General features: G+C 48.6%; 1 protein-coding gene across 2 annotated transcripts in view; it reads right to left on the bottom strand.

The window, feature by feature from the left end:
* Positions 1–813: 813 nt before the first annotated feature.
* LOC142584220 (uncharacterized) overlaps positions 814–18233 on the bottom strand; it is a 28446-nt gene continuing 11026 nt past the window's right edge. The window contains exons 3-5 of one of the 2 annotated variants that reach the window (XM_075694379.1): positions 16579–16643; positions 11271–11357; positions 814–1241 (exon numbers count right to left, since the gene is read on the bottom strand). In XM_075694379.1, the coding sequence (XP_075550494.1) occupies positions 1117–1241; positions 11271–11357; positions 16579–16643 (277 nt within the window). In that variant the 3' untranslated portion in view covers positions 814–1116. Of the gene's footprint in view, positions 1242–11270; positions 11358–16578; positions 16647–18233 lie in introns of both variants that reach the window. The other variant, XM_075694378.1, reaches the window with a different exon arrangement.

Genomic DNA, 18233 nt, shown 5'->3' with positions numbered 1-18233 from the left:
GTACTGGAGGACGTCGTAGTAGAAGGCGGGGACTCCGGAATCATTATGACTACCTGGATTTGATTTACGTGCACCTAAGCCTAAGCAGACAATCCTTACTGAACTCTGCCCCCATCGGCATGCGGCCGCCTCAGCTAGCAGTCGAACCTGCAACCTCGCGCTCAGCAGCTTAACGCCGTCGGTACTGTGTAACGCTTTAGGAGTTGCTATCGTGAAGCGTCCACACATCGTTCTCGCGATGTGCGGCTGTCACTCCTGAGGGAAAACTAATACGCGCGGGTGCTCGCCTAGGCCATGGTTACGGCTGAGAGCGAAGCAGAGCAAAGGCACTGCTTCATACAACACGTGCGCAACCATATGCTTGCGTCCTTGCTATTGGACTAGGTAGGAAGGCCTTCTGCACGCCTTGGTGGAAAGGCAGTGGTCGATCGATTGATCCCTAGCGAAAGGTGCATTTATTCTGCTTCTGCAAAATTTGCCACTTGAGAGCACAAGGCCAATTGTAGCGGTTTGCTTCAGTCAGATCGACCGAAAGCTTTTCTGATGTGTGAACAGCGTAAGCACAAAAGATCAGAAGAGTTTGTGTAGTTCAAATAGAGGAGCAGCTACGTCCCCCGCCTCCTCCCTATTGATGGTGGGAGGGGGGGGGGGGGGGGACAAGTCGGGTGCGCTAATGAAAAACCCTCCCTTAAGAACAGTCTTCTAATTTTTTTATTAATTTGAGTTGTCCATCTTGGGTTGAATTGTGTAACAATAGAGCAAATCGGAACGAACAGCTCCATGTGCTTATGAGGAGCGCTCTCTGTCTTCTTCATAGGCAGGCGACACCAGAGCCCAAGAGTGAACCCAGCGTCGCTCCATTTTCTGAGTGTGCACGCATATTGCATGGAACATGACAGAAATGACATATGACGAAAGGTTCGTTTGAAGCACTTACTTTTCTCATTTCCGCAATCCTGTTCACATGAACAGCAAAATGAAAAAAAACGGTGATCCGTCCGCCCACTTGACACAATTTTGTTTATTTGGGAATTCATTCTCACGCTGCTGACATTTTGAACATGGGTACGATGTTTGCTTGTTTTTTTCGATATTTTTTTCATTATTTCTAAATGCTTAAAAGTCTCCGCAGGTATTTTTGTCATACAGCGAAACACCGTTTGCACAGAGTTTGGCGTGCGCCTTAAAACATTTCTTCGAAACAGAGTTCTTGGTCGTGTTACGAAGCCACAGCGTACATTCTGAAAAGAGGAGAAAAGCAAAAAAAAAAAATGCGCCAGAAAGTTACCGTATAAAAACAATTGTGAACGCTGTTTATAGCGTTCCTGATTATCAAATAGCAGAACCCTGAATAAAAATAGGGAAAGAAGGGTAAAGAAACTCTGTACGAGTTTTAAATCAAGAGCCCCATAAAGTAAAATTATTTGAATCAGTTTTTATTCCAATTTTCTCACTTACAATTTACGTAACCGCCAGCCTAAATACAGGGAGGTGAACCACAGCGTACTCTGAACCACCCAAGGAAGATTATCCTCGTTTATAGGAGACCAGCTTTGTTTGATTTCAAAACGAATAGCATTGCCTACAGTGACAAGTTTTTCTTATCGAATTGACTGACCCCTTAAGAGGAGAGGAATACGCAGAAGTGGGCACATGATGAGCACAAATGTGCCGGCGTCTGGGATTGGCCCACTTTCTCTTGCTTAAATTGCGGTGGCTGGTCGGAAATTGCGACAGCGCGCAACAGAAGGTTAAAATCTCGCTAAGACAGATCCTCTGGGAAGAAGAGGTGGCAGAGTGACATCGTATATGTGCCGAAAGAGATCGACAACGTTACACTGCAACGTAAAAATTTTAACGGCACGCGAATAAACCTGTTCTCCCCAGTGTTACATTTCGCCTACGACGCGCGGTAAAGCCGGCGCGGATGCAACGGACGCCGGGGCTTCGTTCCAAAGCGGCAGACATTTTGGCCCGTTCGGCGCCGCCGCTACGCCTCCCTGCCAAGCGCGTCCAGGCATGTTCCAATGCCACGTGTCTTCATGTGCGTGTGTGAGTGTATGTGCATATTGGTGCCCACGCTTGTCGAAGCGCGGCAGCCGGGGAGAGGAGCTCCCAACAACTGTGAAGCGAGGGGTCTGACAGGCGCCGACACGACGTGTGAGCCACCTTCTCCTCCCCATTGTGCCCGACAGGCGCCGACACGACGTGTGAGCCACCTTCTCCTCCCCATTGTGCCCGACAGGCGCCGACACGACGTGTGAGCCACCTTCTCCTCCCCATTGTTCCCGAGCGGCACCGTCACGTGCTCGTCTATAGAGGGGTTCCTTCTTGCCCTCAACTGCGAGAGTATAAAAGCAGCTGCCCCCGGACGCCAAAAGGAGGGCTCCGATTTCTTCTGTTGAGTAAAGTGCACTCCCGTCTCTCTACTTCGGTCAACCTGACCGCCAACTCTTTGCGATGTTAGAATAAACAAGTTGTTTTGTTGTTACCAGTCGACTCATGCTTTGCCGGGACCTTCGGATGCTTCCAGTTGTACCCCAGGCCGCCAGGCCAACGCTACCCTTGGGGCTTGCGACCCAGGTGCAACAACGGGCGTCAGCGCCGAGCTCCCATCAACTCGCGCAAGCGGCGCGATTTACAACAACTGTCTGCCAGCGGTGAGATCGCGACAACGGAGGCCAGCAGCGAAGAGATGCAGTTGACTGTATGCTGAGCAGCTCAACGACCATCCGGGAGCAGTGCAACGAGCCCTGTGTGATGACTGGTTGCCTGCAGCGGAACGACTGCGCTGAATTCTTGGCTGCGAGGTTTGGTGAGTGCGGGACTTTCTTCTTCTGAGCTTTGCCAGGCTTTTGTTAGTGTCAGAAACAGAGCTGGTAATTGTGGTTGTCGTTGCTGCCGGGTTAGATTGCGGCAAGACAATAGTAGGCAGTAGAGAAAGCAGCATTCAGAGCAGCCATGGATTTGAAGTCGTTGCGCAAACCGAAATTGTTGGAGCTTGCAAGAGAGTTGGGTCTGGATGTCTCAGACAAACTCAGAAAACCAGAACTGCTGAGGGCTATTCTTGAGTTAGAAGCTGAGGATGACGAGCTGTCGGAATGCCTTGAGACCATTGAGGAGAGGGAGACTGTAAAAAGACAGGAGCGCGAACTTAAAGAACAGAAAGAGAAAGATGAGCGTGAACGTAAAGAACAGAAAGAGCGAGAGCAACAAGAGCGTGACCGTCAACACGCTTTGGAAATGAAGCGTCTCGAGATAGAGATCGAACGCGCTCGTAATGGAAGTCAGGCACACGGTGCAGGAGAACGCGTATTGTTCAAAATGACTGACCTGATGCGGCCGTTTAAGCTTGGAGAGGACATTGGTTTGTTCCTGGTTAACTTTGAGCGAACGTGCGAGAAGCAGGGGTTCTCTCGGGAAACGTGGCCACAGCGCTTGCTCACTTTGTTACCCGGCGAGGCGGCCGACGTAGTCGCTCGCTTGGATAGAGAGGAGGCAGAGGATTTCGACAAAGTGAAATCGAGTCTGCTAAAAAAGTACAGGCTGTCAGCGGAGGCGTTCCGTCGGAAGTTTCGGGAAAGTGAGAAAGGCAAGAATGAGTCATATACAGAGTTTGCCTACAAGCTTATGTCAAACATGCAAGAGTGGCTCAAAGAAGAGATAGCGTTCGGTGACCACGATAAAGTTCTGCAGTGTTTTGGGCTAGAACAGTTTTATAGTCGGTTACCTGAGAACGTGCGGTACTGGGTCTTGGATAGGCCAGACGTTTGTACGGTGGCTAAAGCCGCTGAGCTAGCCGAGGAGTTTGTGACGCGTCGGGCTCGCGGGGCTAAGGACGGTCAAAAGGGTGAATTTGGCTCGAAGTTTGAGAGGCCAAAGTTCACACCCATAAAAGAAAGGGGCGACACACGTAGTGCGGATGAAAGGAGACGGCGGAGACGGCGGCAAAACGAACGAAAGGAGACGGCGGCAGCCAAACGCAGAAAACGGTTCGAGATGAGGCAAGCGCGCGTTTGTTATACGTGCCAGAAGCCGGGTCACTTTTCGGTGCAGTGTCCAGAAACAAAAACAAAAGTTGTGTTTTTGTCAATATGCAGCACTGACGAGAACATGAAGCTTCTCGAGCCTTACATGCGAGACCTCCTCGTGAACGGGAAAGAGTGCCGAGTGCTTCGCGATTCCGCAGCTACGATGGATGTAGTTCACCCCTCTTACGTAGAACCCCATATGTTCACGGGCGAGTGCGCATGGATCAAGCAAGCCGTGGAAGCTCATAGCGTGTGTCTGCCGGTAGCAAAGGTGCTTATCGAAGGACCTTTCGGAGCGCTTGAGACGGAGGCCGCAGTGTCATCTATGCTGCCCCCCCAGTACCCGTACCTATTTTCGAACAGGTCCGATCACCTCCTGCTCGAGAAGGGGCTTTTGTTTGGTGAGGCTAGCGTTCAGGCCTTAACCAGATCGAAGGTTCGGGAGCTCGCTGCAAAGGCGGTAGTTGCGGGGCCGACGTTATCAAACAATGAAAAGGGGTCAGAGGCGCAGCAAGCTGATATTCAGAGCACGCCCGAACTGAATAAAATTGAGTCTGTAACGTTAAAGGCACCAGATGCTGGAGAGGAAATGCCCGACACGGGAAAATTAGAAGAGCTATCTGCAGATCTGCTCATCGCGCCTGCGTCAGACGGACTTGATAGGTTGCTAAAAGTCAGCCGGTCGGCTTTGATAGCCGAGCAAAAGAAGGATGGCAGCCTAGAAAACATACGCTGCATTATCAAGGAAGGTATCGCCAAGAAAAATGCTCGCTTTGTGGAAAGAGGTGGAGTGCTGTACCGGAAGTATCTAGACCGCAGGGGAGTGGAGTTCGATCAGCTGATCGTTCCTCAATGCTATCGTCAGGATCTGTTGCGCTTGTCGCACGGGGGTTCGTGGTCCGGACACCTAGGAGTTAAGAAAACTAAGGACCGTCTCTTGCAAGAGTACTATTGGCCAGGGTGTTTTCGGGACGCAGACCATTTCGTGAGGACATGTGACACCTGTCAGCGGGTGGGCAAACCAGGGGACAAATCGAGGACGCCGTTGAAGTTGGTACCTATCATTACGGAGCCTTTTAGACGGCTCGTTATTGATACAGTGGGACCTCTGCCGGTAACAGCCACGGGGTACAGACACATTTTGACTGTGATCTGCCCAGCGACAAAGTTCCCTGAAGCAGTGCCGCTTAAAGAACTCAGCTCAGTTGAGATAGTCAATGCACTACTGTCCATATTTGCGCGAGTTGGTTTTCCTGCGGAAATCCAATCAGATCAGGGCACAGTGTTTACTAGCGCTTTGACGACAACTTTTCTCGAAAGGTGTGGGGTAAAGCTGTTACACAGCTCAGTGTACCACCCACAGTCGAATTCCGTTGAGAAGCTCCACTCCGTCATGAAGCGCGTGTTGAGAGCCTTGTGTTTTGAACATCAAACTGACTGGGAGCTGTGTCTGCCTGGGGTGATGTTTGCATTAAGGACCGCGCCGCATGCAGCTACGGGGTTTTCGCCAGCTGAACTGGTGTACGGTCGCTCGCTGCGATCTCCGCTTCGCATGCTTCGAGAATCGTGGGAAGGCAGGGGCGACTACCCAGTCGTGGTGGAGTACGTGCTTAAGCTCCTCGAACGCTTAAGAAGGGCACAGGAGTTGTCAGGTGAAGCAATGGCAAAGGCCCAGCAGAGGGCCAAGGTTTATTATGATCGGACCGCCAGGGCCCGTCGTTTTGAGGTGGGCGATGAGGTCATGATATTGCGCACATCGCTAAACAACAAACTAGACGTGCAGTGGGAGGGCCCAGCACGAATTGTTCAGAAACTGTCGGACGTTAACTACGTGGTGAGTCTGCCAGGAAAGCGGAAAGCACAGCAAGTTTACCACTGTAATCTGCTCAAACCTTATAGACAAAGGGAAGCAGTAGTGTGCATGATGGTAAACGTTCCTGAAGAGCTTCCGGTCGAGCTTCCGGGACTAGGCTCAGTGACGAACAGGGAAGACACCGGTCAAGTCATTAGTGACCTTATCAGTAAAGCACCGCTGTCGCCTGAGCAGAAAACCGAACTACACCAGCTCTTACAAGAGTTTCAAGGTCTGTTCTCTGAGAGGCCTGGTAGGACTTCTGTCCTTACTCATGACATAGAACTTACCTCCCCAGAGCCAGTACGATCCAAGGCGTATCGGGTGTCACCCCGCCAGAGCGATATTATGGAGGCTGAGGTAAAGAAAATGCTACAGCTCGGTGTTATTGAGGCAGGTGAAAGTGATTATACCTCCCCTTTGATTTTAGTTGAGGTACCGGGCAAGGAACCTCGTCCTTGCGTCGACTACCGCAGGCTTAATTCCATCACTAAGGATCAAATTTATCCGATCCCTAACATCGAGGAGCGCCTTGAGAAAGTTAGTAGCGCTGAGTTTATTTCCACCCTAGATCTTGTCAGGGGTTATTGGCAGGTTCCACTTACAGAAGAGGCTAGTAGGTATGCGGCGTTCATTTCACCAATGGGAACATTCCGTCCTAAAGTGTTGAGTTTTGGTTTGAAGAACGCGCCATACTGTTTTTCAAGCCTCATGGATAAAGTGTTGCGGGGACAGCAATAATTCGCTTTACCGTATTTAGACGACGTAGCGATATTCTCCGCATCCTGGTCTGAGCATATGGCACACTTGCGGGCAGTGCTAACCCGCCTGCGCGAAGCGGGCTTGACAATCAAGGCTCCCAAGTGCCAGTTAGCACAGGCAGAGGTTGTCTACCTCGGTCACGTGATTGGTCAGGGTCGTCGCCGCCCCTCTGAAATAAAGGTGGCCGCTGTGCGAGACTTCCCGCAACCGCGCACGAAGACCGATATTCGGTCGTTCTTAGGTGTCGCCGGCTACTATCAGAGGTACATCCCCAGGTACTCTGATATCGCGGCTCCCCTGACGGATGCTCTAAGAAAAACAGAGCCCCAAACAGTCGTATGGGACGAGACAAAGGAAAGAGCTTTTAGCGCCCTAAAGAGTGCCCTAACAAGCCAGCCTGTGCTACGATCGCCAGACTATACAAAAGGGTTCGTTGTTCAGTGCGATGCTAGTGAGCGAGGCATGGGCGTTGTACTGTGCCAACGGGAAAATGGAGAAGTAGAACACCCCGTCCTGTATGCTAGTCGTAAGCTGACCAGTCGTGAGCAGGCGTATAGCGCCACCGAGAAAGAGTGTGCGTGTCTCGTGTGGGCCGTTCAGAAATTGTCATGCTATCTAGCCCGCTCGAGGTTTATCATTGAGACGGATCACTGCCCTCTCCAATGGCTGCCGACCATCTCTCCCAAAAATGGCCGCCTCCTGCGCTGGAGCCTCGCTTTGCAACAATATTCCTTTGAGGTGCGTTACAAAAAGGGGAGTCTCAACGGTAACGCCGATGGCTTAAGTCGAAGCCCCTAACGTAGGAATCAGCCTCAAAATTGTTTGTTACTGATTGTTTTCTTCCTGAGGCAGGATTTTTAACATATTGCTTTTGTTTAGTGTTTCAAAGTGATGACATGCTTTCTAGTGCAATTTTCCAATTTGTGGACGCGGTCTGAGTGCTGCTAGACTACTGTAAGGAACTAGGCAGTGGTATAAAAGGGGAAAGAGCCTGGCAGGGCTTAGTGAGGGTTGTGCCGTGCTTGCTGACTGAGCGGTTGAGTTTCAGCGTAGTTCTAACGCTGGCCGGGAACGAGAACAAAAGTGTGAACTCTCCTGAAGTCACTTTGCAGTGTCCTGTGCGAACCTGAACGAGAGAACGAGGCCTTCTCTGTGCGCTGCGCTCAAGAAACGTCGAGGGACGCCCGACTTCGGTTATGAGCATCATCGAGCGACATCCCTCCGGACAGCGGATGCAGTCCCCTGACCATCGGGATCTCCTTCCCCCGGCGGGGCGGTCTGTTACGTTTCGCCTACGACGCGCGGTAAAGCCGGCGCGGATGCAACGGACGCCGGGGCTTCGTTCCAAAGCGGCAGACATTTTGGCCCGTTCGGCGCCGCCGCTACGCCTCCCTGCCAAGCGCGTCCAGGCATGTTCCAATGCCACGTGTCTTCATGTGCGTGTGTGAGTGTATGTGCATATTGGTGCCCACGCTTGTCGAAGCGCGGCAGCCGGGGAGAGGAGCTCCCAACAACTGTGAAGCGAGGGGGTCTGACAGGCGCCGACACGACGTGTGAGCCACCTTCTCCTCCCCATTGTGCCCGACAGGCGCCGACACGACGTGTGAGCCACCTTCTCCTCCCCATTGTGCCCGACAGGCGCCGACACGACGTGTGAGCCACCTTCTCCTCCCCATTGTTCCCGAGCGGCACCGTCACGTGCTCGTCTATAGAGGGGTTCCTTCTTGCCCTCAACTGCGAGAGTATAAAAGCAGCTGCCCCCGGACGCCAAAAGGAGGGCTCCGATTTCTTCTGTTGAGTAAAGTGCACTCCCGTCTCTCTACTTCGGTCAACCTGACCGCCAACTCTTTGCGATGTTAGAATAAACAAGTTGTTTTGTTGTTACCAGTCGACTCATGCTTTGCCGGGACCTTCGGATGCTTCCAGTTGTACCCCAGGCCGCCAGGCCAACGCTACCCTTGGGGCTTGCGACCCAGGTGCAACAACGGGCGTCAGCGCCGAGCTCCCATCAACTCGCGCAAGCGGCGCGATTTACAACACCAGCAGCTCATAGCAGCCAGTGCTGGAACGATCGGTAGGCAGACGCCTTCTATTTCTTTCAGAACAGGGCAGTCTCCGGCTATTTCGAGAGGTTCCCACTTTTCTTTTTCGGGATATTCAACCAACTTTAGCGTGTACACGTCATTTTCGCGTGTTTCGTTTTCACGGTTTTGAGACGTTGCTTGACAGAAAGGCGAAGTGTGTGCAGCCGGAGAACTTCTGACCAATAACGGAGGGCTAATGGCGAAAGAGGTGTGGAATCGGAACTAATTATTTTTCTTTTGTTCTGTCCATTCATGCATAATGATTGTGCTCACGTCATATCAAATGGGGAGTTCTCGTAGTATTTGTGACGTCTCTTGCCAAACAGGCGAAGCGCGGGTAGCCCGAAAACTTTTGACCGATCTGACAAGGCTCACTCCATAAATGAAAAAAAAAAAGTTTCGAATACTTTTACATTATAGCGCCCCATATGCTGAAAGTATAAGCATATTGAAAACAGTGATATGCACCACAGAAATAGATGAATACTTCACGCTGAGCTGACAAATGTACAGGCAGCTGAATACGGAAACCACGTAGCTTATGTGGGTGAAAGATACTGCGCAATGTTAATTGCTCTTAATGCCTAAGCCAAGGATCTGGCGCATTTGCGGAACAACAAAGCGCGCTTAAAGGAACCCTAAACCACCTCCTATATTTGTAAGCAATTCAAGTAAGCGCGCCCATGGAATTCAGAATGCGGTCACGATAAACGTTGCGAAACGTGGCAGCGGTACGGGCCGCGGGCGCGCCACGAACACAAAATTAAAGAAAAAGACAATCCCGTGCTCCTCTCCGGGCCTTTCCGGTATCCCCAGTGCTCGTCGTGAGGTCACCATACTCCATCTGCTGACGTCACCAGGAGCAGACACTATCGATTGGATGAACAAGAACCTACGACTTCCGATTAGTCTGCTAGCGGGTACGCGCACTCCCTGCTCTTCGTTGCCATGTTGATCGCTTGTGCGTACTGGCGAATCGGTAACTACGGTCCGCAAGTCAAGTGTCGAATCGCTCGCGTTCCAACACAGTCGTGCCTAGTGGTCTGATTAGCTGCGCGGACAGAGTCCGACAGTGTTTTGCGATGGCTAGAATGCATTCTTGTGCGGTGCTTGTCTGCAAAAGCGCCAACTTGTAAAACTAAACGACACGACACCGGCTGCCTGATATGACGACGCCTTGCGCAATGCCTGGCTTGAGCATTGAGGATCGAAGCGCAACGGCGATTTACGTGCTTGTGGGCGCCACTTCGGTGCTGAAGAGGATCCATCACGACCCACGCCTGCTGCAGGAGTTGAGCTGCAGGAGGCCAAATGCGCTGCGAACTCTGTTCCTTCCAAGAAGGCCGGTTAGTTTTTATAAATGCTCCTCCTTGCAGTCTGACTCGTATGATCGCCACGATCTGGGGAAGGCGGAGATGGCCACTGGTCATCGCCAGCGGAAGTGCTTCGTCACCGCTTATCACCGTATGGATCCATTATATTGGCGATCCTTTCTAGACGTGGGCTCAACACCTGCAAGGCCCATAGCGACATGCCTCGCAGGAGCGCGGGCCGACCCGGCAGCAACAGCGGGTAGCCGAGAAGCGTGGAGTCGCGGTAGCCGGAAATGGGCAGTTTCGAAATGTGGGTTGGGGATTACGTATGTCACGTGACATTTGGAGAAGCACTCGGCGAGAAGGATAGGCCAGGCGACGAATGGAAAGTAGCGAAGGAATGAGGTAAACGAGCCGGGGCCGCGTTTAGATCATCAAACCGTGTAACTCCGCTATTATGGCACCGTTTGAAAACATTCTCGCGGCGACGTGTTCATTGCAGACTCGTGCACAACAGAAACAGCATCACAAAATTTTGACCTCTGGGTGGTTTCGGGGCCCTTTAAGTATATTCTTTAGGTGCAGTGCTTTTCCGATTATGTTAATATTTGAGGATCAGTCAACAGCGAATACACAAACCGGCGCTTGCAAAGAAGGTTTTATGAGGGCCGGCTGTTATTAGGGTGTTACGCGATTGAAGCTGTTTTGCATGTTGCGCATTCGCCTGCGTCTATGTATTGCATGTTATACAATAACGAATAGACAGCCGAAAGCTGGCGCTCTCCTTGTTCCCTTCCGTCCTTCCTTGTTTGCGCCAAAGCGATCATATTTATGGTCTACTCAGCGTGTAGCATTTCGCTCTCAAGCCAACGAAAGGTTTGTCTAAATGTCCTTTCCTACTATGGTATCCACGTAATCGAATGTGATATGAAAGCTCCCTTTCCGTCGTAAGGCTAATTTTCGCACACTGTGCATGATATACGGATGTACAATATGCATGACACAAACCTAGCCGGTTTGCGTCATGCATCATGCACAAACCTAGCTGGTTTGCGTCGTGCCTATCGACACAAACCTAGCTGGTTTGTATCGCGATGCGAGTAATCAGCTTTTTGCGAGACCTCGCCGAAACCTGTATCTGATATGGTTGACTTGACTGACTTGATTTGACTCGCATTTAAGCGCATCGAAGAAGCTCTAGTAACAGGGACAGCTAGTTCATTCTTACGATAGCCAAAGTAGCGCAGTTCCATGATGGCACACGTCACAGCGTGGTCGGCGTAGAGGTAACGAACAACATCCGGATGAGCGGTGTCTGAAACGTAAAAAAACAATACAATATTTTTTTTTCTCTGAGTGAACTTCTGGTCCAATAAAAGTAGGAAGGTCAGTCACAACAACGTTGCAAAATGATAGAGTGTATTTCACAGCACAACACTTTTCTAAATGCTGACTGAGCTGCAGAAGACATAATTCTCGCGCGAACAGAACAATATGCAATAAAATTTATGTATCTTCGTTGCGTAACGAGAGGACGATCTGCAATATCAGATGTATACATGAATTCTGCCACGCTACGCCGAGCTTAACAGCCCGTAGTGCTGCGGTGGTCGGTGTTATATTTCACATTCAAATCGTACAAGCAACGTCAGCAGGACAAGCGAGAATGACAAAACAAATACAAACGTGCACCTTTCTCCCTTCACCAAGACCCTGAAATTGAAAATGCAGCGCAATTCACAGTATGAAATCACACACAAAAAATCAAAATTTAGGGAAATACCATTGTTTGGGTACTGAACCTTGCAAGCTTTGGCGCAACATAAGAACCCACCAGCAACTTCATTGTGCTTGACGACTAGTTCTTGCCAGATGACGTGTGCTCATCACGGAAATAACAGCGCATGTGTGGCGTTTGTTCAAGCATGAAAGCACATGATCTAGTCGTACTGAACAGACGAGTTCGCAAAGATATTGTTCTGGCATATCGAGACCTCTGCTTCTTGGCGTTGTTGTGTGCATGTTGGTAGTGATCGTAAAGACGCAACTCCATGCAAGGGAAAGCAAAAGGAGCATTGGGCCTACTTTACAGAGAATGTCGTTCGTAAGCGCAGTTTGCAATTTACCTACTTAATTTGCTAACGTTATGTCCAGCATCACGTTGGCTGGCAGTAGCTCTTAGAAAAAGAAAGAGCCGGTGCATTGGTAGCCATAGCAAAGGAATAAACAACCACACAAAGCAAACTTCATAGTTTCAATTGATCGTTCGAAGTAAATTAAATTCACAAGCATGGTTTCACGAGCGCACAGGCAAACGTAACAGATCTGGCTCCATGACCGCGAACACTCGCTGCACGGCACTGACGGGGTGAAGATCGCAAACTGAGGGGAACGGACGCTTCTGCTGCTTCTCTTCAACGCGTGTACGAACCACGAGATTACACCGGCCATCAAGCAGTAGGCGCGCACGAAGCAAGGTCGTGTACATGCAGCCACCAGCCATCTTGGCACGCCTGACATTTGCACCCGCCGGCGATTACTCCCCAAGACAAGGCGCGGGCGATGAGCGCGCTCATCCGCAGCCATGCGCAACCACGGCCGGCATAGCGGAGGAGACGCGCGTTCACCGCCTTGCCACGCTTTACCAAGTGACTTCAAACGTTGTTCGCGCTTCTAGCCAGCATCATACTCGGCTCACGCTTACATCCGCCGCGTACAGAAAACGGTGTGCGATTGGACCATATCCCGCTTGGACTTTATGCGGAGCCTCATGGCGACGACGACGGCTAAATCTCGTCGGGAGAATTCGTGTACTTGCTATTGCAACAATATTTCTAGCGTATGATCTTCTTGTGAATTTGTGCCATCGGTTCTTTCTAGAAACAGAGAGATTTTTTCCTTCCACACGTAGACAAAGAAGGGGATAGCGTGCTTATTCCAAGTCACACTTTCTCAGAGAAAGCTCCTGATGCCGTTACTGAGAGCTGGCAACCTAAAGCCTCTCGCGAAATTTGACATTGGTCCGCCGCCTTCGTTAACGTTATGTCCAGCATTAGAATAGGGTTGCATTTCTTTTAACGAGCATTGTTAACGTAAATGTTTCTGTGAACACGTCGCTAGAACTTTTTTTACCTGATAAGTCTATGATCGACTGCAACCACCCCTGCCTTGATAGCTCTTTACGCTCAAAAGACAAGCTGGATATGAAGATTAAGAGAACTATATGTGAAAGCGATGCATGGCATAAGCAAGTCATTCGTTTTCTTCTGACGGACATCGGTGAGTTTTTGCAAAGATTCTTTGCCCTTAAGAATTTTTTTATCTGTTACGACTTCTTCATGTGCCAGAAATACGTTGGTGTCACTGTTTAGATTTAGTAAAAGTGTCTGGCATTAAACCTTACATGGAAGTTTGCGCCGGTGCACTACATTTTGTGTTTCTATCTCAACCTCACATGACGCAAAAAATCTGAAATTTATTTAGTGACTTCACAGAATGCACGAGCTGTATGAAGTGGGAGGAGCACTTTAAATTCAGAGCACCTTTAATCGCGTCCACATTTCCTTTTTTTCTTTTTGCATCGGGGAATGCCGACAACCGAATACAATGCACTGGAAGAAATGTGCTAAAGCGACAAAAGCAAAAGTGGGAGAAGTCAGCGTATTTTAACTTGTTTTTAAACGTGCAATGTCCATCGGTGATGGCTACGTGTTAGCACGAAAGCTTTAGTATTTTTGTTTTCTTGATCGTTAGATGTACCTGGCCTACGTTTCGCGGTTGGTTTGCCGGATCAAAGGAGCCCCAGTTGGGTCACAATGTAAGGAAGCAATGATATCTTCAAATTACGGCTAAAATGGATACTATTGGCCCGATCAGTTAAGTATGGACGGCACAGTACGTTGGACTACATTATGAAGAAGGGTGAGAAGTTCAGGCGACAAGTAAACCATGAAATATGCCATAAAAGTAAACAGGCATCATTCTTACTGCCATACTGAAGATTTCATTGCGTTTGGGGATTTGAAATAACTAATGAAGTTTGCGGTTCGGCAATCAGGCACCGAACATTAGCGAGATTAGCTAAAATGAGTTATAGAGATTGCGAATGACATTACAAGATGAAATATGACATAGCAAAAGAAAGATGTACTTTATTGCTATTGATCCGAAGTGCTGGTGAATCGCCGACTTCGCAAGAAATAATTTTTTGTCAAATAAGATGTTAAAAAATAAGCAACATCGAAACCCTGTTTAAATAAATGCTAAATTTGCTCTTTTCTTACTGCGCGCTGTTAAGTAAGAGGTACTTTTTGAGTGGTTTCTCTGAGCAGAGGCACGCGTGGCATTCCAGTGACTATTGAAACAAATTTTTGAAAAACAACTATATTTTTAAAGTTGCCTCCCCTTCGCTACAAGCGGCGAATTTGTTTTGCGTATAGCTTTTTCTTTCAGGTTGTCGTGACTGGTTCAAGCATTTTACATAGCTGTGGAGCCATGCTAAAATGCACTGCCAAAGATGACGTGAAATGGCATATGTGACCCGAAAAATGCGTTCATGAGCAACATCACATCAGCTATGTTATCGCTGCACAACTGATGCCGACGAAAGAGGCAGTAAAGGCATCTTGCAGCTTCTTCGCAGGTTCGAAAGGAGATTAGGTTGATAAAAATTTCTGTCGCAAATCTCGGTGTATGTAGAGTTTGTGTCTCTGTTTGTTCACTTACGCAACAACAATCTTTTACAAGTACAAGCTGCACGCCATGTAGCCTGCCATGCAGCGAGAAAGTCTGTGGTTGCTTCGCTGTTCTGCATAGACTTCATGTCAAGCCGAAGTAGCGGACGCATACGTTCTGCTGAACAGAGACTCTCAGAGTCAGGTATCTGGTCAAACTAATCAGTAACGCATTCTTTCGTCCTTTGGTACGGTGAAAAACAATGACTACCTGATTTTCACCCATTGGTAGCCCGCTTGATATCCTGGCGTAAATAAATAGTGCTGCCACCATCGACGCCACATTTTTGTCACAAACTGTGCAGCGTTTATGAAGATACAGACGCAAGAAAAGCTCGCGCACGCGAACAAGAAATTCGGAGAAACAGACCGCAGCCGGCTCAACGGTGGGGCCGCGGCATAACAGACCAATACATGCGACTTCAGCGCCAACACCGCGTTCAGACGTCCGGCGCCGCTGCAACGCTTGGCGCGCGCCTGCTGCTTAGCCAAGAGCATCGAGTTTCCTACAGTTACTAGAAGGATCTCTGTCACTGCCATTGTTCAGCCACCATAATATGATGGGTAGCACATGAATTTGTCTGATTTTCGTGCGCGGGGCTTCAGGCGCTTTTACGGTTTCGTTTATTACGCTTTAAGTGGGCCTGATTTGGTCAAACTTTCAACGCAATGTTTGATTTTTTTTCAGTGCAGAGAGTAATAAGATTGCAAGCACGTACAATCGCTGCTTGTCCATGCGTCAGCGGCGTAATGGTTTCAATATCGGGCTTCTATGCGAGATGTCCTGTGTTCGAATCCTTCGTTCGGGCATTGTTAATGTTTTCTTAGTTATTTATACCGCAGTAGTTTATTAAAAATGATCCCATTGGAAAACTACGAAGCCATTGAAAGGCACAAGGGCGAAGTTTAGGCAAACCCATGTTCTACGTCAATCATTTCCTTGTTGACTGAGCTACCCTGCTTGCAGCTCTCGTAGAGACTAGCATCACAGTTCTCTGCCGTAATTGTATGAAACCGTATGGCTCAGATCCTAGCATTCTAGTAGGCTACGATTTTTACGCAACCACCTGGCGAAGTACATTATGAAAAATTTACCAGCACAGCTCAAAATTTTCTGCGCCATAAATATTTCTTGCACGCATGCTGGTGGGTTAACCTTTCATTGTGTTTGGACCTAATGTCATTAAGCTTCAGATAACACGGATTTTCGTTAATGAAAAATTTTTATTTGCCTTGCAGTTTGATTTACCGATACAGGGCCGTGAATCTATTATGGTAGGTTTTTTAAGGTGTGGTCTCGCAGAGGCTATGAACAGTAGAAACTGTTTTAGGGTATCATTTACAAGAATGTGCATTATTCCACCTGTGTACTCTTCGTCTGTACGCTGTTCACATTGGATCATTGCGTGGCTTCGCTTACGTGTTCGGAACTCATTATACGTGTATTTGTTGGAAATCAGTGCAGTGTGTGTTGCAACCTGTAATGGGGGTTAATTTGTGTATGTTCCGGCCTGTCTAGGTTTATATGTGGACTTTATATGTGGACTTCTGCATGAGAGTTACTCTCTCATCTTACTTCGTTCTAGGTTTTCCAAGCCTACGACGTTTCTTCTCAGCTTACAACGTCTTTTATTCTGTGATTATCGCTATTATATGAAAAGGAATAACCACAACAATTGCGCGCGTCGGTGGCCAAATTTGGTTTGATTTCGATTTCAAAAAGTAAAGAGATTTCGAAAGAAAGAAAGAGAAAGTAAAATCAGGCGTAGGGTGTGGAGGTGCGAAGTAATTCAGGCATCTTACCAGTGTCCACCACTACGTTGGCAGTGTCGATTGATGGCCCTTTTGTGAAATGGAGCGTAGCGTTCCTTCTGGATGCAAAGGACATAATAGTAAAGGAAACGGCCACAACTTGATTACAACATGTATTGTCTCGTGCACCGTCATCAACATTTAATTAATAAAATTTCGCAGTGCCAGCCCACAATGCAAGCCTACTTCAACTCTGTTCGGGCTGTGAGCTGTAATTCAGTTCTGTTATTGCAGTAAGAGCAAGCGGTCATATATTAAGTACGTCAGCTGACACAGGACAAGTAATAGATAAGCCTAATGTATAGTTACAGGAGAAAATAGAGAGTGGGATAGTACCCAGGAGTAGGAAAATCCTGTTCATAGGGCCCGTGAATATGAAGATAACATGCATAAAATAAATGATCATCAACATTAACCGATAGGGGACAGAATATTGAGCGAGAAACAGAATATGTATCAAAATTATTCCTAAAGAGACAGCGCAATTAATTGCGCCGTCGGGCCTTGTCATGTACCTTTTCACAATACGAGAGTCACTGCCTTTCATTAGTAAGCTTATAAAAAACATATTGGGACGATATTAAAGAAATGAAGAAAGCACGTAATGATCGTTTTAGGAGTTTAGACATGCATTGATACAGAGGCTCTGTGGTTTGCATTTGACGTTAGTCTGCTGAAAAAACGATAAAATATCTACGGATTCCAGTCTTATGGGAAAATAGCCGCTAAGGGAAGCTTTCCTTGTTGTTTCAGCGAATGCTAATGAAAATTTTATCCAAACATAGCGGTATGGACGGTAATGTTCGCATAAAATGGCAATAAGGAAATGCTATTTTGCGAAAGCGCAACACGGGTGGCAAAAATACAATAGAATGTTCATCCAAACGAATCGCGATTAGGCAAAGGCAGCGAAGCAAACATTTCGATGCAGGCGCGCCCTACGCTTCAATGCCGCGTAGGCGCGCGATAAAACAACAGGTTTTTCTCTACGTTAAGCGTCGCCAGAAATATCAGTGTTCATAATCGCCAATGCAAATTGAAACAGTCCAATTTCATGTGGTTGCACGGGCGTCGTGCCCTTACTACAGTGACCAGCCGTGGTAGCTGACTGGCTATAGTGTTGCGTTGATGAGCTGGAGGTCGCGGGGTCGATGCCGAACGCGGTGGCCGCGTTTTGATAGGGCGGTATGGAAAAACCCTCGTGAACCATGCATTTGGCGTACGGTTAAAGGTATCCAGGTGGGCAAAGTTAATGCTGAATGCCCCACTACGGCGTGCCTCTCGACCAGATGGTGGCTTTGGCAAGTACAACCAAATAATTTTTTAACGACGGCAGGAGAGACACCGACGAAACTCGTGCCTCGCATTTTTTTTCTAATCTTTTATTCTTCTTGGTGTAGTTGCTGACTTCGAACAAGCGCGAGAAACGGCATCTGCGTCGAGAAATACGACACCTAACGAGAAACGCTCAATGCCTCGCTGAACTACTGGTCGATCGCGCTATCCGTGTTCTGACGAGACGCACGACCAAGACGGCCTTACTGATGGTCGGTAGCCGGCAGTTTTGTTTGGTTTGCGCAGGTCGACGATAAAGTCACCGGCGAACTCTAAAGGCCAAACTACACCTGCACGTGTGGGTACGCCAA

The sequence above is a fragment of the Dermacentor variabilis genome, chromosome 6 (assembly GCF_050947875.1).
Source record: "Dermacentor variabilis isolate Ectoservices chromosome 6, ASM5094787v1, whole genome shotgun sequence".
NCBI lineage: Eukaryota > Metazoa > Arthropoda > Arachnida > Ixodida > Ixodidae > Dermacentor > Dermacentor variabilis.
Note: the sequence above shows the minus strand (reverse complement) of the source record. Positions and strands in the feature narration are given on the sequence as shown.